Source organism: Geotrypetes seraphini, chromosome 2 (genome assembly GCF_902459505.1).
Source record: "Geotrypetes seraphini chromosome 2, aGeoSer1.1, whole genome shotgun sequence".
In the NCBI taxonomy this organism is placed as follows: Eukaryota; Metazoa; Chordata; class Amphibia; order Gymnophiona; family Dermophiidae; genus Geotrypetes; species Geotrypetes seraphini.
In genome coordinates this window covers 471,722,314-471,748,675 of record NC_047085.1, presented here as the reverse complement: position 1 = coordinate 471,748,675, position 26,362 = coordinate 471,722,314, and the positions used below count along the sequence as shown (strand labels likewise).

At 39.6% G+C, this 26,362-nt stretch overlaps 1 protein-coding gene across 11 annotated transcripts in view; it reads right to left on the bottom strand.

Moving 5' to 3' along the window:
* Window positions 1–26,362, bottom strand: part of KMT2C (lysine methyltransferase 2C) — an 803,286-nt gene that overhangs the window by 58,581 nt on the left and 718,343 nt on the right. For 10 of the 11 annotated variants that reach the window (XM_033931655.1, XM_033931654.1, XM_033931660.1 and 7 more), the window contains 6 exons: window positions 24,161–24,325; window positions 16,999–17,137; window positions 16,646–16,793; window positions 11,013–11,191; window positions 8,823–8,965; window positions 924–1,173 (listed from right to left, as the gene is read on the bottom strand). In XM_033931655.1, coding sequence (XP_033787546.1) covers window positions 924–1,173; window positions 8,823–8,965; window positions 11,013–11,191; window positions 16,646–16,793; window positions 16,999–17,137; window positions 24,161–24,325 — 1,024 coding nt within the window. The remainder of the gene's footprint in view (window positions 1–923; window positions 1,174–8,822; window positions 8,966–11,012; window positions 11,192–16,645; window positions 16,794–16,998; window positions 17,138–24,160; window positions 24,326–26,362) is intronic. The other variant, XM_033931657.1, reaches the window with a different exon arrangement.

Genomic DNA, 26,362 nt, shown 5'->3' with positions numbered 1-26,362 from the left:
GAGCAAATAGTATGCATGAAATGAGGAGTTAAGGGTTGCATCTGTTTCCCAGAAAGGCAAGCTTATGGGAGTTTTAAAATTATCAGTGCTGTGTATTGGTGTATGAAGGGCATCACTAGCAGTTGAAGCTACACAGTTTGGCAGTTTGGAGTAGAATAGGTGATAATTGGTAACAACTAGAGGGTGTGAACTTGTGACCTAGGGAGTCTGAAAAAAGCTCATGCACCTGGGTCTCCATGGGAACTACAGACAACATGCAAACAGGCAGGCACTTCTGGAAACGGCCAGGCACTCAGGACAGGAGTTCCAGCAGTTTCCAGAAGCCTAAGAAACCCATTGCGAAGCCAAGCTAGTTTTTGAACTTCCTGGAAGATAGTCTCATTGTTGTGACCTTACTCCACAGGAGATATAAGACCTGGGTGAGAAATTTGTCTTCTGGTCAGAATATACCAACTGACTAGTGTAACCTGATTGAGAAATCCCACCAACAGACCCCTGAATAGTAAGAGGATTATATCATCATAATTTTGGAGTGTAAGAACAGTGTAAATAGTTGGACTGTGTCCACCAAAAATCTGTTTACTGTTAAAGAGAGTGCTTCTGTTAATATTTTACTAAAGAGAACTAAAGTTGAATTTTGTTTAGGTCTCGGTGTGGTCTGCTTCATTCAGAGAGAGAGAGAGAGAGAGAGAGAGATAGAAATAATTAATAGTAGTAGTAGTAGTACTAGTAGAGAGAGAGTAGAAGTCCTTTAAAGAGTCACCCCCTATATGTGTTTTATTGTACACATTGCTTAGTGCTAGTAAGCATATTATACATCCAACAATAAATAAATAAAAACCCTTTCAAATCTAGGAGACTTGTTAGCATGAACTTTCAAGTGATCATCACTGTACATTCATATATGATGGAAGACAACTTACCATTCCGATTTGGAGTAAATGACATATGAGGATGTTTTAATCCATAAGACCCCATGAGTCTAGCAGATGTTATAGCTCCTCCCCGAGGACCATGAAGTAATAATTGCTGTCTGTACTCCAACGATGGGTTTATTCTGTGACTGTTTATAAAACCCATTGAGGTTGGTTCCGATACATCACTAATCTCATAACTGCTGGGAATTCTGACATTTAGGAGATCAGCAAATGCAGAAACAACACTATTAATGTTCTGAAAGAATAAAAATAGAGGTGTGTCAAGGTAAAGTAAAATAAACTGCAGCAGAAGGAAAACTATTCTCAGTCCTTATGTTAAATTTCTGTTTATTTACTAAGCCAGAAATCATGCCCTTCTATCTCCTCCATCAGCATTTAGACTCTCTGGTATCTCCTTTCTGTAGTTTTATTCATACATCATGGTACCAATTTCAGATTCTCCTCCTCCTTATTCCTTCTTGGTCAGTATTCCTTGGGTTTCTTGGTCAAGCTACTATTTTTTTTCTAGTTAGTTTTTAACATTTACTTTCTTCAAACCTGTCCTCAACAGTGCTCTATATCTCATGTTTGTTATATACACATTATGCAATGGCTCTGTTTCCTATCCCCATCCCATCAACACTCAGCCTTCTCCTAATATCTCTTGTTTTTTGTATTTGTCCCACTTTGGGGATTCTTTAACCTACAAGTGCCAATTTAGCAGAAAAAAAACTATTTGGCCACTAATATACCTCAACGTTTTCCAGTTTTAAGTTGTTTCTGGGCTCTCATTTTCTTTTTCTTATCACCTCTACTTTGTTTCCTAACATTTTTCTTTTTCTTCCCTCTTAAAAATTTGTTTTATCTCTTTTTAACCATTGGTCTACCTGCCTCTGAATGGATTATACGTGGCCCTATTTCTTTGTTTACATAAGAATTGCCATACTGCGTAGCGAAGGTGAACGGTGCCAGGGGAGGTGGCGCCCCCACAACCTCTTCTCCATCCCCTGAAATGCATGTTTGCCCCTTTCCACAGGTCCCGGAAGTGACATCAGAGAAAGCGCCAAAGCCGATGTGGGCAGCAAGTTCGTAGATACTCATGCTGAAGTAAAAAACGTATGTGGGGAAGGGAAGAGGTGCGCGGGAGGCAGCGAGAGGTGTGGGAAGGGGAGAGGCAGAGAGGAGGAAGGGTGCCGGCATCCTGAGCAAGATGGCACCCGGGGCGGACTGCTCCCCCCTCCCCTTACTTAAGAATGGCCTATGGACTACTCTTTCAAGAAATTATCCAAATCTTTTTAAAACCCCCACTAAACTAACTGATTTCACCACATTCTCCGGTAATGAATTCCAGAGCTTAATTACATGTTGTATGAAGAAATATTTTCTCTGGCATGTTTTAAATTTACTGCTTAGTAGCTTCATCACATGTCCCGTAGAGTCCTAGTATTTTTGAAAAGAGTGAACAAGCTATTCACATCTACCTTTTCACTCCACTCAGTATTTTATAGACCTCTATCATATCACTCCGGAGCCATCTCTTCTCCAAGCTGAAGAGCCCTAGTTGCCTTAGCCTTTCTTCATAGGGAAGTCATACCATCCCTTTTATCATTTTTGTTGCCCTTTTCTGTAGAAACATAGAAACATGACAAAGGATAAAGGCCAAATGGACCATCTAGTCTGCCCATCCACAGTAATCATTATTTCTTTCTCTCTCCGAGAGATCCTATGTATCTATCTTGAATTCAGACACAGTCTCCGTTTCCATGACCTCTTCTGGGAGATTGTTCCATGCATCTACCACCCTTTCCGTAAAAAAGTATTTCCTCAAATTATTCCGTAGCCTATCACCTCTTAACTTCAACCCCCCTCGTAACATCATCACATAACTAAACTTGCAAAGTGTTAACCACAACCCCTAATCACTAACTACGAACACTCTATTCAAGTCACGGAATATTTCTACTTCTGCGCAAACAGCTCGGCACTTCCTGGCCTTGCAACACACAAACTGTTGTTAACATTATTAATATTATCAGATGTAGACTGCATGGTACGAGATGTATACTGCTATACTCCTTAATTCATTGTACGTAAAGCTTCTCTTTATTGTATTTACATTTTCTTTTATTGTATTCACAATCTCTTTTACTGTAAACCGCCTAGAAGTCGCAAGATAGCTGGCGGTATATAAAAATAAAGTTATTATTATTATTATTAACTTCATCCTATGCCCTCTCATTGCAGAGTTTCCTTTCAAATGAAAGAGACTTGACTCATGCATAGTTATATTATGTAGAAAATTAAACATCTCTATCATATCTCCCCTCTCCTGCCTTTCCCCCAAAGTATACAGATTGAGATCTTTAAGTCTGTCCCCATACGCCTTATCACGAAGTCCATACACTATTTTAGAAGCCTTCCTCTGGACCGACTCCATCCTTTTTATATCTTTTTGAAGGTGCAGTCTCCAGGATTGTACACAATATTCTAAATGAGGTCTCACCAGAGTCTTATACAGAGACATCAATGCCTCCTTTTTCGTACTGGCCATACCTCTCCCTTTGCAACCTAGCATCTTTCTAGCTTTCGTTACCTTTTCAACCAGTTTAGCCACCTTAAGATCATCACATACAATCACACCCAAGTCCCGCTCTTCCGCCATGCACATAAGTTCTTCACCCCTAAACTATACTGTTCCCTTGGGTTTTTGCAGCCCGAATGCATGACCTTGCATATCTTAGCATTAAATTTTAGCTGCCAAATCTCAGACCATTCTTCAAGCTTTGCCAGGTCTTTCTTCATGTTATTCACACTATCTGGCGTGTCTACTCTATTGCAGATTTTGGTATCATCTGCAAAGAGGCAAATCTTACCAGACAACCCTTCAGCAATATAATTTATAAAAATGTTAAAAAGAACAAGCCCAAGAACAGAACCACTGGTAACATCCCTTTCCTCAGAGCGATCTCCATTGATCACTACCCTCTTGTCGCCTTCCACTCAACCAGTTCCTGAACCAGCCCGCCACTTTGGGACCCATCCCAAGGGCACTCAGTTTATTTATCAGATGTCTGTGTGGAACACAGTCAAAGGCATTGTTAAAATCTAAATACACCATATCTAGCGCACATCCTCTATCCAATTCTCCGGTCACCCAGTCAAAGAAATTGATCAGATTTGTCTGACAAAACCTACCTCTAGCGAATCCATGTAATCCACAGGATTCTAGAAACATGCAATTCTGCTATATCTTTTTTGAGAATTGCACACAGTATTCGAGGTGTAGCTGTACCATAGAGCGATAGAAGGGCATTATAACATTTTCATCATTGTTTTCCATTCCTTTCCTGATAATTCCTAACATTCTATTTGCTTTCTTAGCATTGAGCTGAGGGTTTCAATGTATCAACAATGACACCTACAGTAGATCCTTTTTCTGGGCAGTGACTCCTAACACAGAACCCGACATCACATAGCTATAGTTCAGGTTCCTCTTTCCCACATGCATCACTTTACACTTGCTCATCACTTTTGCACTTGCTCATATTTTGATGCCCAGTCTCACAAATTATCTTGCAAATTTTCACAATCCTCTTGCGATTTAACAACTTTGAACAACTTTGTGCCATCAACATATTTAATTATCTCACTGGTTATTCCTATCTCTAGATCATTGATAAGTATGTCAAAAAGCAGCAGACCCAGGTCAGACCCCTGGGGAACCCTACTATTTACCCTTCTCAAATGTCATTTCAATTTTCTTAGTCCAAGTTATCCAGAGGTGTAAATCTACTATGAATAGCTCCTGAACTTAAATCCTTTTTAGTTACTATCAAAGGGGCTGAGCCTTAGATCCTCGTGTGTTGTGTTTTATAATCACACTAGAAAGGGAATTAACCTTACTGGCTCATGCATGAGTGTTCTTTTAGCTCTAATAGCTTCCTTCACCTCACTCGTCAACCATGCTGGCTGCTGTTTGGTCTTCCTTCCTTTTTTTAAAAAAATACATTGAATATATCTAGTCTGGGGTTCCAGGATGGTATTTTTCAATAACATCCATACCTGATGTATATTTTTGACCTTTGCAGTTGCACCTTTATGTTTCTTTTTTACCATTCTCCTCATGTAATCATTGTCTCCTTTTTTAAAAGTTAAATTCCATTGTATTAGATTTCTTGTGTAAACTTATTCCAGGGATTATATAAAACCTGATCATGTTATGATCGCTTTTATTAAGTGGCCCCAGCACCTTTACCTTCCTCACCAATTCATGTGCTCCACTAAAAACTAGATCTAGACTTGCTTCACCTCTTGTTGGTTCCTGAACCAGCTGCTCCATAAAGCAGTCCTTGATTTCATCAAGGAATTTTATCTCCCTAACATGCCCTGATGATACATTTATCCAGTCATTATCGGGGTGGTTGAAATCACCCATTATTACTGTGTTACCTGGTTTGTTAGTCTCCCTAATTTCTGATAACATTTCAGCATCTGTCTGTTCATCCTGGTTAGGTGGATGTAGTACACTCCTATCACTATCCTTTTCCCCCTTACAAATGGAATTTCTCTACCCATAGGGATTCCAAGGTATTTCTTCTCCTGTAGAATTTTTAGTCCATTTAATTCAAGGCTCTCATTAATATATAACGCTACACCTCCACCGATTCAATCCACCCTTTTACTATGATATAACTTGTACCCCGGTATGACAGTGTCCCCATTGATTATCTTCCTTTCACCACTTTTCAGAGATGCCTATTATATCTATCTTTTCATTTAGTGCAATATATTAAAACTCTCCCATCTTGTCTCTTAGGTTTCTGGCATTTGCATACAGCCATTTCAAACAGTATTTGTCATATTTACTTACAATTTGCTCAGCAGTTGGCATAGATTACTTGCAATCTTTAAAATCAGCCTGCTTTAAATTTAAGGAAATCTGGTCTACTGTGGCTGGTATTGCAATTACACATTATGTTACTATTTTTATCTTAAACAATAATTCCAGATTACTCCAGTGGTAAACTATCATCCTTACTGGCATGTATCATGCATTTGGCCAAAATACTTGATAAATTCAGATAAAAGTAGAAAAGTATCTTTAAAGTGTATATCCTGCTGGCATATAGTGTTAAGGATTAAATTTCTGCACATTAAGAGTTAGATTTGCAAAATTTCAGTCAAGATATGGGATAAGTAATTCCCAAAGACACATACATAGTACATTTTGAAAAGCAGCTACTATTTCAGAGCTCCATTGCCATCCACAAAAGATATACAAGACGAGACAACCTTGTGGGCTGAGTAAACGGGTAGAGGTGGATAGAGAGTTGTAAGAAGGATGGGAGATAGAATGTGTAAGATCTGATATGTTTAGATAAGGCTTGCTGGTATGAAGCTGTGCATGTTTGCATAGGCTTAGCAGTTCAATAAATAATGGGGCTTTACAGTTGTGAGCAGAACTTGGGACCAGGATATGACATAACATAACATAATAACAGATTTCTATACCGCATAACCCTTAGTTCAACGTGGTTTACAAAAGATTATGCTATGAGTGGATACAGAGATAATGCAATACACAAGAATTAGCTGGCTACAAATTTAGAAAAAAGAAAAGTTTTCTGTAATGTTTATAAGATATTGATTTGGTCAGTAATGGATGGAATTCTTTATCGAATTGAGCTGCTTGATAGGAAACACAGTGCCCATGATATTTCTTATTTTTACAACCCTTAAAAGAAGGGAACATAAATAGGGCATGGGATTGTCTACTGTTCCAGTGAATCATAGTAACAAATCTATCAACAAGGTAAAGCGGAGCAGCACCAAAAGCGACTTTATAGTATAAACATCCCAAACTTAAAGATCACCCGGGCCTCAACTGGGAGCCAGGGTTCCATGATCATACTTCCTCAGTCTGTAAATCATTCTAACTGCTGTATTTTGGACCAAAGTCAGCCTAGCCAAGCTTTCCTTTGCACTTGTCAGATATATAATATTGTAGTAGGATACAATGAAAAAGCAGGAGGGTGAGGGTGGGGTAGAGATTGGGGTTAAGATATCGTTCAGAAATCTTTGTACAGATCTTGGTGCCATAAGAAACAAATGTGCAGAGAATGAGAGAGAGAGAGAGTGAAATTGTGTAACACATTGCCAGGTCAGTTGCGCTTGTGCAAGAACAGAAATGTCTTAAAAAACTTTTATTTTATAAAGATCTGGGGGCTATTGGAACGATATTGTAATGAGTAAACATCATTTTTCTTGGAGGAATACATGTACACATAGGGGGGTGGGGGGCAGTTTTTCTGGAAATTTCACTAAATTATATGTTTATATTATATTTATGATATAATTGATTATAATATTTGAAAGAAGGTGGGTGGGACGGGATATAATTTTTATGTTTTTAGAATTATATGAGAATTACAAGTAAGAATAGTACAAAATGCCGCTGTCCGCCTCATTTTCGGCCTCAACAAATATGACCACGTTAGCCCCTATTACACTAAACTCCACTGGCTGCCGGTGGAGGCAAGAATCATCTTTAAATTCACCTGCCTCTGCTTCAAAACCTTAGCAGGCTCTTCACCAATTTACCTAACTGAGCACCTTGAAATTGCAGGCCCCTTTCGTACTCGAAATACCTACCTGTTTTCCTTTCCCTCCCCGAAGGGCTGCCTCTACAAAAAATTCCTCGACCGATCCCTAGCATTCCAAGTGGGCAAATGGAACGAATGCCTCTCCACTCTCATCTCCAATTCCCCCCCCTATCAAACTTTCAGGAAGTTAACTAAAACCTACCTTTTTGACAAATTCCTCTGATTTTTCCTCTCTCCTCCTCCTCTGACCTCGACTCTCCCCCAGACTCTTTACCGCCGTATGTAACACTGCTATTTGTAACACCGCTGTATGTAACTTATAGCAAATATAACTACTCTGAATATATAACCTAGCTGCAAAAAATTAACTTCTCCGTAAATTTATCGTCTAAAATGTAAATGTAACATTAACGAAATTGTAACTTCACTGTAAATGTACAGTCTCTTCATCTGTTAACCGCATAGAACTTCCATGGTAATGCGGTATACAAGAATAAAGTTATTATTATTATTATTATTAATGATATATTCCTGTACGCTTGCTGTAAGTTTTCAAAATGAATAAAGAATAAAAAAAACAAAAAAAAAACCAACAACTTTTAAAGACAGTTATTTGTTGATGTGTTTATGTGAATGAATTGAGTACAAACAGCAGCTTATGTAAGATAAGAGATTCCCTTAGTATTTAGAGGATATGAATATGATCAGCAGGGTGGGTTATAGCAGCTTTGTTATACAGATGATATACTGTTCTTAACTACTTTGTATGCTGATTGTAAACTGCCTAGATTTTTTAAGCGGTATAAACAATTTTTAAATAAATAAATAATTTGGTTATCAATAAAAAAAAACAAACAGATTTGAACAAAAAATTATTTTAACTGATTGGATAAACTTATAGACTAAAAGTCAAATACTATAGAAGTGTCAATAGAATATGAGCATACAAATTCACTTCTAAAGGTAAACGCTGAGAGTGATCACACAACAGTTGAATGCCAAGCCTCAGAGACCGATTATTCAAACAAAAACTGTTGAATATGGGTTTCGGTCAAGATCTCAATCACTCTCAGCGTTTACCTCATGAACTTATAGACTATCATCGTCAATTACAACAAAAGAAAAAAAAAATCACTTGTAGTAAAGGAGATAATATAATAAGATATGTTACACATAAATATTTCTGACAATTGTGGAAATGGATTTCAATATTCCCATATGCCAATCTCCAGCACTGTCCTTTTAGAGAGAGATGTGAAGGAAATCGTTTAACAGCGTTACCATCAAGCAACTTGCATTTTACCTCAGCAGCTGTAGGGTGCAATGTAATTGCAACAGAGATCAGACCAGATTTAGGACCATTGTGGGTGTGTATAAACTGCGATTCAAAGAATAAAGTCCCTGATGAAGGTTCGGTCTTGACTTCATTCTGACTAGCCTCTGACCCTTCAAGAAATAATAAAAGAACAGGTCAATTTTCAAAATGGGAAGATAATATAAAATCAGATAATATATCCAAGGTGAATTGCTCAAAATCAGAGATTTTACCTTAGGCCTGTTGGATGTGCATTTTGAATTTCATGGATAAGTTAAAAACACCTCTTATGAAGAAGCCTAATTGTAAATGCAGTAGCCTGAGAATCAGGAGAACCAGGTTAAATTCCCATTGCAACTCCTTGTGACTATGAGTAAGCCACTTAGGGCCAAATTCACTAAGCCCACCGATCGTATCCCGACCACTTTGCAACCCTGACCCGATTCACTAACCTTCTGGCCGATCCTGTCTGCACCTGATCAGATCTGCACATGCAAATGAGGGGAAATGCATTTAGCAGTGATCACTAAACAAACCGATTGGGCTGGCCAATCCAAACGTGAGCGACTGCTGAGGACCAGTTGCTCATGTCATTGCCGAATATCCTGCTCTCTTTGAATCGCCCTGAAATAAACAATCAAAAGCGCCCTGCTCTCTTCTGCCTCTGCTTCCCCAGTTCTCTGCCACCCTACTCCGTTAGCCCAGTGCAAAGCCAGGATTCCCTCCAGCGACCGAACTCCCCGCTGCCTGCTCAGAAGCCCCCTCTGCGAGCCCGTGCTTTTAACCTGCTTGTTAAAAGCAGGGCTGCACTATGGCGAAGGGAGACGGGGAGAGCGAGTGCTGCTGGCAATGGTCTTCTTTTAAAGGCAACAACATTAAAAAACCATGGGCTTTCTTGCGGGGGGAGCATGCGTAGACTATCTACAGGCAAAGAAGATGGTCTGCGCATGTGTCAGGATCGCTCTCCAGCGATCTATGTAGTCGGTGGGGGGCGTGCCTCCGATCAGCCTACTTTGCATGCAGGGTGTTGTGAATTAGACGCCTGGCCAAGGATCGCCCACGGATCGGATGGGAAAAGGGAGGTTAGTGAATCTGGCCCTACATACTCTTTTGCCCCAGGTACAAAATAAGTACCTGTATATAATATGTAAACCGCTTTGACTGTAACTACAGAAAGGTGGTATATCAAATTCCATTCCCTTTCCCTTATCCCACCTCTATCATAATATGTCTGAGTTTTGGTTGGCTATATGGTGACTTACATTGTCAAGCTTTAACTGTTCTTTTCTGGCAAACTATACAAAATAAAATAATTTCTCATTTATACAGTTGGCACTCAATGACAATCATGTAAGTGTTTTTAAATATTGTCCTCAAAAAACCTGTATTAGGTATTACAAAAAGAGACAACTGCATAAAGAAAATCAAACATTACAGCTTTGATAAAATCCAAACATTTTTATTTTGAAATCAATGTCTACATTGCTATACTCTGTTTCAATCTATCAGTATTGTGGCTTCATAAAAAAAGCCCATACAATTATGCCATCAGTATTTGAGCACCTATTGGAATTACCAAGAAGAAGTCATGTAGAAAGTCTCTATAATTTTCAGTTCCTTCAAGCAGAGTTAGAACTTGAACCATGATTGCATTGATTTTTAAAGTTTTTTTTAAAAAATTTGCTTTATGACGATGTATTCAGAATATAATTGAATTACTGTTTTATGAACACATATTTAGAATATAATTGAATCACCGGACACTTATTTTTTAAATGGATCTAACAATTGTTACTATAGATGCTGCTTCCTCAGTCAAAATTATATCCGTCGGAATTTCAAAGCCTCTGTTCTGAAGTTCCTACTTACTATTTTTATGTGATTTTGTTATGATATATATTTGGATATATTTGGTAACTAGGAAGGGTGTTTATTGAAAATTATATTTCACTCTATATTATCAGTATTGATATAGACATAATTAAAACCCACAGTCTTCACATCATAGACTGATGTCTTTATGTCCATATATAAATAATTTTTTAATCTGTACTTTATTTTTCCTTATTTAAAAATATTAGAAAATACCATCAGAAACAATTTCATTAATTTAGCCATTACCAAGGTAGGTTAAAATGAGGCTGAAGAGATGGGTGGTGATATAAAGTATAGGTTTACCTTTTCCTGTGCTACTGGGTAAAATGGGAATGATAGGGGATGGTACAGGGTCTGGAGGCTCTTCCTTTATCAGTGACAAATCTGGATACCTGCTGATTTCCATTCCAACCACACTTTCAGGAGATGAGGAGGGTACAAAGCTGTCAGGAGTGTCCCGGCCATCACAGTGATCCTGAACCCTGTTGTCGGGAAAAACAAAACCCCCCAACCCAGAGATTTATTCATGCTAATTTGCTTCATAAAAAGTCAACAAATTAAGGCATTATTTTTGCTAAACAGGGAAATAAATTTAGAGGCAGGTTTACTAAAGAGCATTAGGTTCTTGCATTTAACACGTATTAACAGCCAAAAGCAATGTGCCTCTTGTGCAAAAGCCCTGTGGTAGCTGTTGAGAGCATGTCTAGCATTCCCCCTGCAGTTTCCATACAGGTATGTTTCCTAACGTGCCTGATCTTTCAGGCACTATAGGCCTGATTCAATAAACAGCACCTAAATCGGTAAGCACTTACGGAAATGGCACCTACCATGACATTCAAAGTTAGGTGTCATTTATAGAATTGTGCCTAGCGGCGCCTAACTCAAGTTAGGTACTGGTAGGTGTTAAAGACTTAAGAATCCGTATATTAGGCCAGGTTTTCTTGGCTTAAAATACCAGCACTTAACCCTATCCAAGCCCTAACTCTAACCCTAACACCACCTACTTTTCAAGTAGGCACCTCAGTGTAGTAGTCACCTATATGGCACCTAATGAATTAGGTGCTTATCCAAAAATTATTATTTTTTTTTTTTTTTAAATTGTTGGGTGACCAATGGTGTTCAGTCTCTTTTTATTGTGATTGACTCGACATGATCGTGTTTTAGCCCATGAGGGGCCTGCTCAGGCATCTACAGTAAAACATATAGTGGGCCGAAACACAATTGTGTCAAGTATAAGAGTTATCTTGATTCCTAAGTTGGAGAGAGGCTTACGTTTTTTGAGAAAAGCCAGGTTTTCAGATGTTTGAGGAAAACTTGGAGAGAGCTCAAGTTCCGAAGAGGGGAGGTAAGGTTGTTCCAGAGCTCAGTGATTTTGAAGTGGAGGAAGGTCCATAGCTTTCCTGTGTGGGAAATGCCTTTTAGCGAGGGGAAGGATAGTTTTAATTTGTGGGAGGATCTGGTGGTATTAGGGTATGAGGAATTCCAAGAAAGAGGGATAAAGGGAGGGAGGATACTGTGTAGGATTTTGAAAGTTAAACAGGCGCATTTATAATGGACCCTGGCAATTATCGGAAGCCAGTGAAGCAAACCAGTGAAACTTGGCCAGGAGTGGGGAGACATGGTCAAATTTACTTTTAGCGAAGATGAGCTTGGCCGCTGCATTCTGAATCCGCTGGAGCCTGTGGAGGTTTTTCTTAGTCAGACTTAAGTAGATAGAGTTGCAATAGTCCAATCTGGAAAGGATGATGGATGGAACAAGGAGGGTAAAGTGTTTTTGATGGAAGCAGGATCTAACTTTCCTCAGCATGTGAAGGCTGAAAAAGCATTTTTTTTACCAAGGATTGGAGGTGGTCATTGAAGGACAATGCGGAATCAATGATGACGTCCAAGACATTGCTCGCAAACTCAAGTTGCAGAGAGGAGCCAGAGGGTAGTGGGATAGAGGTGGGTAGGTGGTCTAGTTTTGGGCCGAGCCAAAGAAGTCTTGTTTTGGACTCATTCAATTTCATTTGCACAGTGTGGGCCCAGGATTGTAGGTTCATTATACAAGAGGATATGTTCTTGGACAGGTTGGTGAGGTTCGAATCGGTCTCGAGGAGGACGAGGATGTCGTCGGCATAAGTGTAAATTGTTTCAAGGGGGGATAGGTGAAGGAATTTTAGGGAGGACATATAGATGTTGAATAGGATAGGAGATAGTGGAGAGACTTGCGGGACTCCACAATTCGGTTTCCAGGGGGAGGATGAGGTGCCATCATACTCTAAGTATGATGAGAGTTGGGTAGAAATGATGGACTCTAGCATCTTGGTTAGAAGAGGGATATTTGCAATTGGGCGATAGCTGGATGGTATGGAAGGGTCAAGGTCAGATTTTTTCAGTAGTGGGGTCTAGGCAATATGACCCATTTCTGGGGAGAAATGGCCCGACTGAAGGGCAGAGTTTATGAGATTGGTGATAGAAGAGATAGCCTGTGCGGGAATGTTCTTGTATAGGGGAATGGGTCCAAGGAGCAGTTACAGGATTTCAGTTTGAGGCAGAGATTGAGGACCAGGGATTCAGATACGCGCTCAAAGGTGGTCCAGGATCTGTCAGCTGAGATAGGGTTGGGACCATTAGGGTGGGAGTGGAATCGGTGGGCACCAGGGAGTTGTAGGAGACTGAAGGAGGAAAGGAGCATCTCAAGGTAGAAACCTTATCGTTGAAGAATTTTGCTAGAACATCGGCTGAGGGAGAGGAGGGGAGCTCGGTGGGGTCTCTTTTGGAGGTTAGGGAGCGCCAGATGTTGAATAGTGCACTGCTCTGATTGTTGGACCTGGAGATTTTGTCACCATAGAAGTTCTTTCTTGCTTTTTTTAGCACTGTATTGTACAGCTTGATATTGACTCTCCAGGACTGTCTGTCTATGGGACATTTTGATTTTTTCCATATGCGCTCCAGAGCTCGACATTTCTGTTTTAGTTCTCTGTGATATGGGAGGTACCAAGGGGCCTTGTGAGGGTAGGAGATGGATTTAGTGGAAAGAGGGGCGAGGGAAAGATAGGTGGATTCGGAGAGAGCGACCCAGTTATGCCAGTTAGTACCTGAATCTGCAGGCTTAGGGGCAGAGGAGAATAGATTGAGAAATTTAGACCAGAACAGATCGCTTGTGATTTTTTTGCGGAAGGTAATGGGATTGGAAGTGCAGGTTGGAGCCCCAACCTGTGACATAAAGATGGGAAGACAGAAAGCCCCTAGGAAGTGGTCAGACCAGGGGACATGTTCCCAGCGAGTGTCATCAACTGACGTCTTGTGAGCGGTAAGATCGAGGAAGCTAATGAGGTCTAGTGTGTGTCCCTTTTCATGGGTTGGGGATGGTGCAGGGGGGGAGGCCATTGATCATCTTTGTTGTTGTTTTTTGCTATTCACGATTGTGAAGGCAAATTTTCTCCTGTTCGTATTCCAAGCTGTACAGTTAACAAAATTTCAGTCAAGATATAGGATAAGTAACCAATATAAAAATTAATCCCCCTCCCCTTTATGAAGCCGTTGTTAGGCTTCTTTTTTTAATTGCTGATGCTCATAGAATTTTTATGTGCATCAGAGCTAATACTGTCACGGCTGGCAATAAAAAAGGCTAATGTGGCTTCGTAAAAAAAAAAAAAAAAAGGGGGGGGGAGAGGTAAGTTAGGCATCTAGATTGGATAGACATCAATTTAGGTGCTTAATGGTAGGTGCTTTTTATAGAATCAGGACATAAGAGCACAGATGCACCTAATGTCACCTACTAAAATGGTCAACTGCACATTTGATAGGTAGTGTGCATTTCCTATTCCTTGCTGACTGCAACGTGTGGTCTCTGCCCAGTCTGTCCATATCCTGCCCCATCTTATGCTAGATAGTTAGTGCTGGACTATTACTTCACAGACTGCTTTAATGTAGTGTGCACTAGACCTAACAGCATGGGCTAAAACCTGCACTAAGAAGTGGCTGTGAATTGCACACTGGCATCCTATACAGAATCATGTCTGCCCCAGCAGGACATTGACTTGAAAGGTATGAGGGGGTTTGGGGGTAGAGTTAGGGGTGCAGGGTGGGAGGGTCTGAGCCTTGGAGGTTGGGGGGGGAGGTGGCAGTAGGAGGGAGTGGGTATACCTCCTTCCCAGTTTGTCTTAAGTTGGAGGAACATTGGCTCCAGGGCAGAGTAGATAGCCCTCCATCCCTCCTGCCTGGCTTGTCTTAGGGGGTGACCAGGGCAGGATGAAGTGAGCATCCCTCCTGCCCAGCTTACTTCGCAGATGGGTGTTCGGGCAGGAGGGAGTAGGGGTCCTGCTGCAGCTGTTCAGCTGAACATGGCAGGGAGATTTCCTTGCTGGGATCAGCTCAGCAGTCACATCTATTTGAAATGTAGGCCAGCATTCCAGGCTATGGAAAGGAGAGGAGAAAGGGGAAAACAAGAGTTGTCTGACTATGGGATAGGGATGAGATAGTGCATAGGGATGGAGGGGAAGGGGAGACAGAGGGTGCACAGCAATGGGTGCAGGAGGGAAGAGAGAAGAAGAAATGCTTCTTATGGATAGATGGGAATAGGGGAGAAGAAAGAGAGAGGAGATGGTACACATAGATAGATGGGAAGGGAAGATATGGAAAAGTAGATAGATTTTGAGAAGAAAGCAGAAAAATGCAGAAAGTTGAATGTTAAAAGTTAATGCTAAAGGTGGATGTATGGCAGAAAGTAAAGGAGAGAAAAACAGCAAATGGATAAGGTGGCCCTGGCTATACAGTTAAGAGCACAGACAGAAGGAAGAGAAGCTAGAGACTGGCAAAGGTAGTATGAAAACCCTAAATCACCAGACAGAAGGAAGTGCAGCCAGAGACTGGGAAAGGTAGTATGAAAACCCTAAATCACCAGACAGAAGGAAATGCAGCCAGAGACTGGGAAAGGTAGTATGAAAAACCTAAATCATCAGACAGAAGGAAGTGCAGCCAGAACCTGGGAAAAGTAGTATGAAAAACCAAAATCATCAGACAGAAGGAAGTGCAGCCAGAACCTGGGAAAGGTAGTATGAAAAACCAAAATCACCAGACAGAAGGAAGCGCAGCCAGAGACTGGGAAAGGTAGTATGAAAAACCTAAATCACTAGACAGAAGGAAGCGCAGCCAGAGCCTGGGAAAGGTAGTATGAAAAACCTAAATCATCAGACAGAAGGAAGAGCAGCCGGAGACAGGGAAAAAATGATTTGAAAAACAAAATCACCAGACAACAAAGGTAGGGGAAATGATTTTATTTTTAATTTAGTGAGTTAATTGTGTCAGATTTGTGAATTTACATCTGCTGTCTATATTTTGCACTTTTCAGTAAGAAATGCATTTGTTTCTATTTCTCTAGGGTTGTATTGCATGCAGAATCTTGCATTTTAGGGTTTTATTTGTATCTATTAGTACTTTTCGCTTGTGGTTCCATATTTGCATAGGGGTCATCTGTGTTCTGGTAGGAATGAATGCTGAGAAGCATACAGTGTGCTTTGTGTAGTTTAATTTTGTGGTTAACCATTATGTGTTGTTAATAAGATTATATTGTGCATATATATGAAAAATGAATGGAAAAAATGGTATTACAATTTGTACTATTATGGGGGCGGGATCTGGGGTGGAGCTTTAACCCTCTCCCCCAACAAAAACAAAAAAGCATTCCGCTGCCTATGCCTAGAATGACTATTTGAATAAAGTTGGAATTATGTATGGTAACATCTATGAGGTGAAAATAACCAGTCGACTTAGCCTGTTTCAGATTTCAGCCCCTTATGTGATTGAGTTTGACACCCCTGTACTAAACGATATGATTCAGGGGATCTCCTTAAGACATGTATTTAAGAGATCATTTGAAAAGACATTATTTTGTGTGCCTTCATTAATCACATTTGTATTTCCAATAACTTAAACTTAAAGCAGCAACTCACCTTAATTCTTCCTGATTGTTATGAGGTGGTGTTGGAAAAGAAGCAGGTACATCCACAGTTTTATGGCCCTGAGCCATAGCTCTCGCTATCAAATCATCTTGAGATCTAAAAGGCAGCTGAAACTGTTTATGTCCTAGAACTTTGGTAACTGAAAGAGAACAGAGAAATTGATTCATAAACATTATCCACATTACTATGAAAACAGAAAAAGTAAAAAATAACTTCAAACATAAAAAAGAATCATGTTTTTGTTCATATTATTAAAGCTATTCACTATACAGTGCTAGGAATTCTATTGTCTCAGTATTTACCTTTAAAAATACTGTAAAAAAACCAAAACCATTTAATCTCACCATCATGTCCTAACATTCCGTCTTTTACAGCAAGTTCTTCAGTAGTTGCAAAGCCATTCACCATCTTTTGACAAGTCACAGGAGGTGGGGTAGGTGGAAGTGAAGCCGGAGGTGTTGGAGGATTACTCAGATTATTCTGCTGTATGAAAGCCAATATTTTTAAATCAGCTTCATTTAAGAATTCAATCACAAACTTGCAAAATTTGCAGACACACACACAAACCTCCCCCCCCCCCCCCAACAAAGTATGTTGTGAAATGTACTGCTTACTTGATAACCTGATCTAGTCAAAGCCTTTGGGGGTACATTCACACATGCATGTGGAACTCATTGATAAATTAGGAGTGTCAATATGGATTTTGCAGATGCATACTGAATGAAAGCAGAAGAAGATAGAAGATTGTCCATCACCAAGAGTATCATAAATAAGCATTAAAAACCACACTCACATGCTGTTTGTTGGAGAAAGTGCTGCTTTGAACAAAGTAGATATTATTTCTAAAAGACACCACTTAGTTATTAATGAGCCACTGATGCAGCCTGAAGTGGGTGAAACATGGCCATATCTGGCTTTTAAAGTGTTTTATTTATGTGGTGAATAAATGCTCTTGGTGGAGGACAATCTTTTGTGCCCTGCTACTTCTTGGTAATGGATTTCTTCTATCAATCTGCTTTTCTTCTGGATTTTGTGGATCATCTGCTTTGCTGTTTTCTGGTTCCTATGCATACTAAGCTCTAAATATTTGTTTAGATTCAGAGAAAATGCATGGTAAGCCTGACATTGGAATAGACAAGAGCTATGAATATGCAACACAGTAAATATGATGTGGATCAGTGTTCCACCTGTTCTTCAACCTTTTGACATCTATGGACCAGCGGAAATAAAATAATTATTTTGTGGACCACCACCGGTCGGCAGACTAGCAGTTGAAGAACACTGGGTGCCCATCTCCACCCAATCTCCGCCCCAGACCCCACCCCCATAACAGTACTAATTGTAACACCACTTTTTCCATTCATTTTTCACACACACAATATAATCATATTAACAACACATAATGGTTAACCACAAAATTAAAATACACAAAGCACACTGTATGCTTTTCAACATTCATTCCTACCAGAAAACAGATAACTTCATGCAAATGCAGGAGCAAAAACTAAAAGTGCTAATATTTACAAACAAACCCTAAGATGCAAGACTCTGCAAGCAGTACAACCCCAGAGGAAAAGAAACAAATGCATTTCTTCCTGAACAGACAGCAGATGTAAATCAATCACTAAATAAAAAAATAAAAGCATTCCCCCTACCGTTGTCTCTCTCCCTCCATGCTGTGCCTTGCCTTCTGGCCTGCCCCCCAGTGTTATCTTCAGGACGGTCCACGGTGTGATCAATGCTGCGTCTTTGGGCCGGCTCCCTGAGTGCTGCATTTCACAAAGCTGTGGGCAGTGGCTGCTTGCGCGCGTCCCACGCCTCATCTGGAAGCCTTCCCTCTGACATTGCGACGTGAGAGAGAAGGCTTCCAGTTGAGGTGCAGGACACGCATAGGAGCCTTTTCCCACGGCTTTGTGCACTGCAGCACTCAGGGAGCCAGCCCGAAAACGCCGCATTGATTGCACCATGGCTGAAGAACACTGTTTTCTGCCCGATGGACTTGCCAGCTCTGTGGACTAGCAGAAAATTTCTGCGGACCGGCGGTTGAAGAACACTGATGTAGATAAAGATAAACTGACTCATCCACACTGTCCTGTTTCCTTCTCCGGATTTCTACCACTTTGAGTAATGAGAAAATTTATTCCCATCCTTAAATCACCACCACTGCCACATCTCTGGGGTTTTTACTTAATCTCTCATATCTGTTCCCATTATGCTCATGAATATTAGGGTTATAACCATGAATGCTCTGGACCCTTTCAAACAAAGGCCATCATTTTGCTAATGCAAAACCATGCATTGTTTCATTTCCTGCACTAATTCTGCTCCAGAATGCCTCTACTGAAGATGGGTAAAAGTATTTGCATTGTGAAGCAACTAGCTTCCTAAAATTCATTTGTATTTTGAGGGCTTAGGTTTGACAGTAGTAACAAAGAAAATTGATATCATATAATCTTTGGTCCTACACGTTCCAAGTTCAAGTTTATTAATTTTTGATATCCTGCAAATCAAATCATATCTAAGCGGCTTACAATACAAATTAATATATAAAACATATAGTTTCAAGTTTTATTTTGGTTTGATGAATTGCTTATTTAAATTTACTAAGTGAAATACAATTTTAATAAAAAATATAGACATGTCATTAAATATTCCATTTAAATTTTTAAAATAGTGGGTTAGACCGACAGACTTACGGACTGATTGGTACACAAGGTAAAAAAGGGCAGAACTACAATTCAATTTTTTAGAATACAGAGGAGAACCATAAATGGAAAGAACATTAGGGAGGGGAGAGTAAAAAACTGAGGAAGAGCTAAAGTAAACTTTGAACATAATTAAAGATTAAAAGCATCTTTAAAAAGAAAACTCTTTAAATTACTTTTAAAACGACTCAAATCATTTTCCTCTCTTATATGTTGAGGCAAGGTATTCCATAACTGTGGAGCCATTACTGAGAACATATGTCATCGAGTTCCAATAATTTTCAAGGAAGGGACTACTATAAGCTTTTGATTAGTGGACCGAAGAGAACGCGACGTATTGTGAGGGATAAGTAATTTATTAATGAATTGAAGTTCATTAGTAGACAAGGCTTTAAATACTAGAAGTAAAATTTTAAAAGAAATATGGTGATTAACTGGGAGCCAGTGAGATTTAATCAGAAAGGGAGTGACATGATCGTATTTTTTGCCGTTATAAATCAATTTAACGGCAGTATTCTGAATTATCTGCAAATGCCTCTTTTCTTTTTGTGTAATATTTATTAATAGGGAATTGCAGTAATCAAGTTTAGCGATAATTAGAGAGTGAATTAGTATATTTAGTGATTTTGGCTCTAGAAACGTAGAAATCGAGCGAATCATTCGTAGCCTTAAAAGCAGGATTTAACGGTGTTGCTTACATGTTCATGGTAAGAGAGTCTTTCATCGATGGTAACACCCAATATTTTTAATGATGTTACCGAATCTAAGTAAATATTATCTAGGGTGAATGGGGCACACAAGCTTATATCTTTTTTCCATGGAAAAAGTAACGCTTTTGTTTTCTGTATGTTTAGGGCTAACATGTTGGAATTAAGCCATTGTTTAAGCAGCACTAGCTTTCTGTTAATCTCGATTTCTTCTTCTTTATTTTCTGGATTTAAAGGGTGTGAAAGTTGAATATCATCGGCGTATGAAAAGGTGGTGAAGCCAATGGATTGACATAAGCTTAATAAAGGAGAAAGAAAGAAAAATATTGAATAATAATGGAGATAGAATGGATCCTTGGGGTATACCATAATTAAGAGTGTAAGGTTTAGAAACAGTATCCATGAAGGTAACTACAGATGATCAGTTAGAGAGAAAAGAATAAAACCAATCAAGTATTTGGCCACAAAAACCTATGGACTTCAGTCTTTCAAGAAGTAATACATGATCAATAGTATCAAATGCTGCTGACAAATCTAAGGAGAAAAGAATAATACAGTTATGATGGTCAAGGTGATAAGAGTATATTCGTGGTCAGACCGATCAGTGAGTACTCTGTGGAGTGATTTTTCCTAAATCCTGTCTGATTTGGATGTAGAGCATTAGTTGATTCGACAAAGTCTGATAATTGATCAAATACTATTCTTTCTGTTAGTTTAGCTAAAAATGGAATATTAGCTATAGGACGATAATTTGAGGCATCTTCCAGGCTAGCTTTATAATCTTTTATTATTGGAAAGATTGTAGCCATTTTTCATGATGGTGGTAATAAACCGAAGTTCAAGCTATTTAGGATGAGAGTATGTATGAAAGGACCAAAGCATGAGAAAATTTTTTAAAAAACAAATGGAGGAATGATCTCAGCTCGAGAGCCTTTTAAATTGACTCTTTGGAAAAGATGCTCAATATCAGTTAACGTAGGAAGATTAAAAGTGGAACATTTAGCGAGAGGTAGGTGATAGACATTTGGGGTGCTGGTGAGATCTCTAGTTAAAGTGTGGACAAATGTTTTCCATATATCATTAATCTTTTTACAGAAATAGTCAGCAAGATCTTGGGCTGTTAGGTCGTTTTTAAGGCTACTGTCTTGTTTCTAAGAGCTAGGGGCAATAGCTTTTAAAATAGAGTAAAGAATAGAAGGATTTTTTGCTTTTGAGATTTTCTTAGAATAATAATTTTTTTAGCACAATTAATTTTCATCTTATAGTAGGAAGCGTTCTCTTTGTAAAATTTTAGATTTATAAGTGATTTATTTTGACGCCATTTTCTCTCGAGAGATCTCAATTGTTTTTTAAGTAAGAAAAGCTCATCTGAAAACCAAGGATTTTGTATTTTACGTGAATAGATAGTTTTAGAGATTAAAGGTGCTTCTTTATCTAAAAAAAAGATTGGATTGCTGAATTCCAGATGAGTTGTTCTTCTAATGTGTCAGTGTTTAAATTTAATGCTTTTGGATTAAATGATGGAAATATATTTGATAATTCTAATTTTGCATAGTCACGATATGAGATATTTTTGAGCTGTGGATACTTTATTTTTTGTTCAGAGTGGATCTTAATTGTAATAAGGTGATGATCTGACCAGGGGACTGGTGTAACATGAAGATCAGAATGAGTAGAGATTTGTGATTTTGGAGTTAGAATCATGTCTAAAGTATGTCCTTGAACTAAGGATTGAAGATTAAGAATACTAGTGTGTGTTAGTATTTCAGTGGTAATAGGATTAGTTAGTTCATCAAAATGGATATTAAAATCACCAAGGATCCAAGGATTATTTGAGGAACAGCAGAAATATAAAAAGAAATCTATTAAAACATCACATAAAACAAAAGGGGAAAAGGGGAAGAACTTCAATTTGAGATAGAGAAGAAGGGGAACGGATAACACAAAAGGTCAAATCTTTGTGTTCTGGCTGGCATATTGTGCTGTACTTATAAGTATTTCATAATTTATCTATTTTTATAAGTAAGCATCAGTAAATAAAAATGCTTTAAGATTTGTCTTTAAAATATTAAGAGAGGTTTGTAATCTGAGATGATTGGGAAGCAAATTCCATAGTTCCAGTCCTTGAAAAGAAAAAAATGGAACTACGAATAGAATCTAAAAAATATATGATTCACCAGTAAGCATTCTGGAAGCTTTGGGTGCTGTTAACATGTGTAAATGACAGAATTACACATGTAAATGGGGGTTAAGCAGGACCAGGTGCTGATACAGAAAGCATGGAATGCTGTAAGCAATGAGCATGCCAAATTACTGCTGTGTCAACCTAGCAATAGGCATTTGAGTCTGGGTCCAGGGTCCAAGAACTATGTACAACATTACTCTACCTAAAAGTCAAAAACAAAAGAGAATATCAAATGTTGCCAATCCTGGGTGAGTTCTGGACCAGTCCAGAGGGACTGGTCAAATTGCTACATTTTCCTGATATATGACAATGAAGCGCTCCTGACTAATGCTGTCCGATTCAGGAAAAAAAATTTCGATTCGATTCAGCCTAATGAATCGATTTTTCAATTCGATTTTCCTGCCCAATTGGGTGGGTTTTTTTCAAACATCCTGGTGGGTTTATTTTATAGCCTCTTCACCCCTTTATAGCCTCTTCACCCCCTTCACCCTCTCCTACCCACACTGGTCCTGTGGTGTAAACAAAATAAACAGACAAAAATACTTTTCCTCTATCTGTTAAATCCTAGCTCACGTTTGTGGTCTAACACCAGCTCTGGAAGGATATACATTTCAAATCTGACATATTGTAATCACAAAACAGAAAATAAAATTATTTTTCCTACCTTTTATCTGGTCATTTTTCAAATCATTTTGGTCCCAGGCTCTGGTTGTCTTCTGATCAGGCTCTCCTCCTTTCTCTGTGCTAACCATCCATCTTCCATCTCTGTCCTCCCCTTCTGTTTCCCTTTCCTCTTCCAGAGGTCTGGCTTCTTTCCTTTTTTTCATCTCCATCCCCCCGCAGCTGCAGCGATGGACCCCACCATCCACATATCTACCATCTCTCCTTTTCTCAACTACCCTTTCATCCAGCATCTCTCTTCTGTGTCCCTGTCCTTATACAATAATTTAAGTAGAGGTTCAGAATGGAGAGGGGAGGGTAGAAGGAAGGGGAAGTTTAAGGGGTAGATTGCAGTTGTAATTTTAGTTGAAGAGGAGGGTCTTTACCGCTTTCCGGAAGGTCATCAATGAGTTCTGTAATCTGATTTGCGGGGGGAGTTGGTTCCAGAGTTGGGGGATGAAGTGGCTGTAGGAGCGTTTGCGGGCGGTTTCTAACAGGAGAGACCTTCCTGGCGGGATGCATAGGTGTTTCTCCATTTCTAAGCGGAGGAGGCAGGTGGGGGTGTACAGGATTAGCTTGATATATTGTTTGAAGTTTTAATAATCAGTTTTATTGATGTTGTCATGGAAATGTTGACTGGTATATCAAAAATAAATGAACTTGGTATGATTTTAGATACCATTCACTGGTTTAGAGTTGAATGATACATTTATTTAGATTGTTTTGTTTATGTGGTTTATTTTTTGTCAAAACAAAAATCAAAATAAATAAATGGTCGCAGGATTCTGAAAGGAAACATAGTACATGGTCCTTAGTCAAGGACTCATTCTGCAATAACTGACCTAAAATGAAAGAAATGAAAAAGTATAGGTTTGGAGGGGGTGGGAGGATAATTCCCAAGTTTTTTCAAATGAATGTTCATAGAACCAATTCCTGTCTCTATAATGCTGACTATGATGGAAGTATAAAGGGGTAGGAAAAAAGTGCTGAATGAAAACAAGAGAGAAAAATGACAAGCATGGTGTTTGCTATTTTTCATTCTTTTGAGATCTCATGTGTCAATTATGATTTTTCAGAGAAAATGCTAAGTGTTTTAATTACAAAGGTACAATTTAATCAGGGCTTTGTGTCATAAAGATCTGTATACACCTTTTAGGAGAGGGCAGCTTCCCTGGACTGGTGCTTTTTGACCACACATACAATGATGCCGAGATACAAAATAGGTTATAAGTTCTGAGGTAAAACATACCTTGTATATTAGCTGGGAGTAATAATCAGAAACTCCATCAAGTGCTGCATTGCCAAATGCTCCAAGAAGGCGGCATCTCCCATTTATTTGGCCACTGCCATATGGAAGGAAGTGTGCAAAATTCACACCAATTATTGGTTCCATTAGAGGCAGCAGAGAAAGCTCCTACAGAAAATAAACATCTGCATGAATAAATGTCTGAAAAAGAATGGTATTTCAAAATAGTCTTTCCTAACTAACAGGCAAGGTCAGGGGGTAGGCAACTCCGGTCCTTGAGAGCCGGAGCCAGATCAGGTTTTCAGGATATCCACAATGAATATGTATGAGATGGATTTGCATGCACTGCCTCCTTGAGATGCAAATCTATCTCATGCATATTTATTGTGGATATCCTGAAAATCTGACCTGGCTCCGGCTCTCGAGGACCGGAATTGCCTACCCCTGGGCTAGGTAATTTATACAGTAATATGCAGATAGGTCCTATTTTCAATAGACAAGTTCTAATTTTAAGTATGTTCTCATAAGGGCTAGCAAAAACAATACAGGGAATGGCCAGGAATAAATTCAAATATTTCATTATGTTGCATTTTTATATTACAATTTTATGTGCCTATTCAGAAAATTTTTGTTTGTGCTAAGCTACTCGCTTGGATTTCAGGGCTCTGTCATAGTATGTTTTTCTTCCTATCTTTCCTATTGCACCTTTAGCATATGCTGTAGTGGGTCTTCCTCTACCACCATCCTACTGTCAGTCAGTGTACCTTAGGGATCTGTCCTGGGACCACTTTTTTTTTCCATCTATACTTCTTCCCTTGGTGCTCTAATCTCCTCCCATGGTTTTCAGTATCACCTCTATGCTGATGACTCACAGGGGGGTGAATCACTGAGCCCGATTTTGGGGGGAGAACGAATCGATTCAAACCGATTCACCAAAGTGAATCAGCGAAATCGATTCAAATTGGCAAATCGGGCAGCACTAGTAGGAAGGCTTCTCCGGGTCTCTCTGTTCTTTTTTATCTCACTTCTTGCACCACACCTGTTTTGCTATGTTTCTTGGCCACATCCTCTTAATGTAGCTCTGTGAGGGAGTGTTGTTAAGAGGAACTGTTAACCTCCTATACACTCCCTCACAGTCCTTTCATAGGCTCATTCACATGATAACCTAAGGAGACTGATATTTGAATTTAGCTCATGCCTTTTCAGTGGTAGCTCAAAGTGAGTTACTTTCAGAAACAATAGGCATTTCTCTGCTCTCTCTGTTCTCAGAAGGCTTACGATCTTGGTTTGTATCTGAAGCAATGGAGGGTTAAGTGATTTGCCCAAATCACAAGAACAGTGGGATTTGAACTGGGTTTACTTGGTTGTCAGCTAGTGTCCTAATCACTAGTCTGTTCTACCACTTAATAATGGAATTGACATTCTGTATCACCTGGTAGACTGGTATAATTCCTTTATGGATGGGTATTATACCTCACTGCTACCAGCAGGTGGAGACTGAGATCAAACTTGTATATCACTATAGCTTCCCCCCTACTAATCCAGTCTTCCTCAGTCTCTGGTAGAAGGTAAGGCTAATTCGGCTCCCCTCTTAGGACTGTTGAAACTTTGTTTTTGGACTCCTGGTTCCCCTTTTTGTGCCGGATTGAGCTTGGGAGGATCTTGTTTGGGGATCCGTCCGACCTCTGGGATATTAAACCCAGCGGGTCTCATGCTGGGTCCCTCCCCCACCTTCCCGCATTTTTGTAGAGGTGCCTCAGCCGGTGGCCTTGCGGCCCCCTGATTAGTCAGCCCTCCAGCTTTGAGAGCTATGAAGTCTGTTCTGTTAAAAAAAACAAACAAACAAGATTCCTGAGGTGTGCCGGTCTAAAGGGCTATTTTCCCTTTAAAACTGCCTTTTTACTGTATTTTCTCATCTAACCGGCACTTTTATTTCAGCTAGGGTGGTTTCCAGCACAATGAGAAATTTTAAAGGGAAAAAGTGCTCATTGTGCTACAGACGCGAGGTACTCACGGCCAGCCTGTGCAAGTATTGTGCAGGCCGGAGCGGTGGGATAGCCTCGTCGGCAGCGGATGCCGGCGGCCAGGGCAGCCTGCCGCATGTACCTCGTGAATCGTCTTCGGATCGCGGGGAAGCCCGAGCTTCCCCCGATGCCCACACAGAGGGTTCCCCAGCTGCCGACCATCAGGGATCAAAGGATTCCC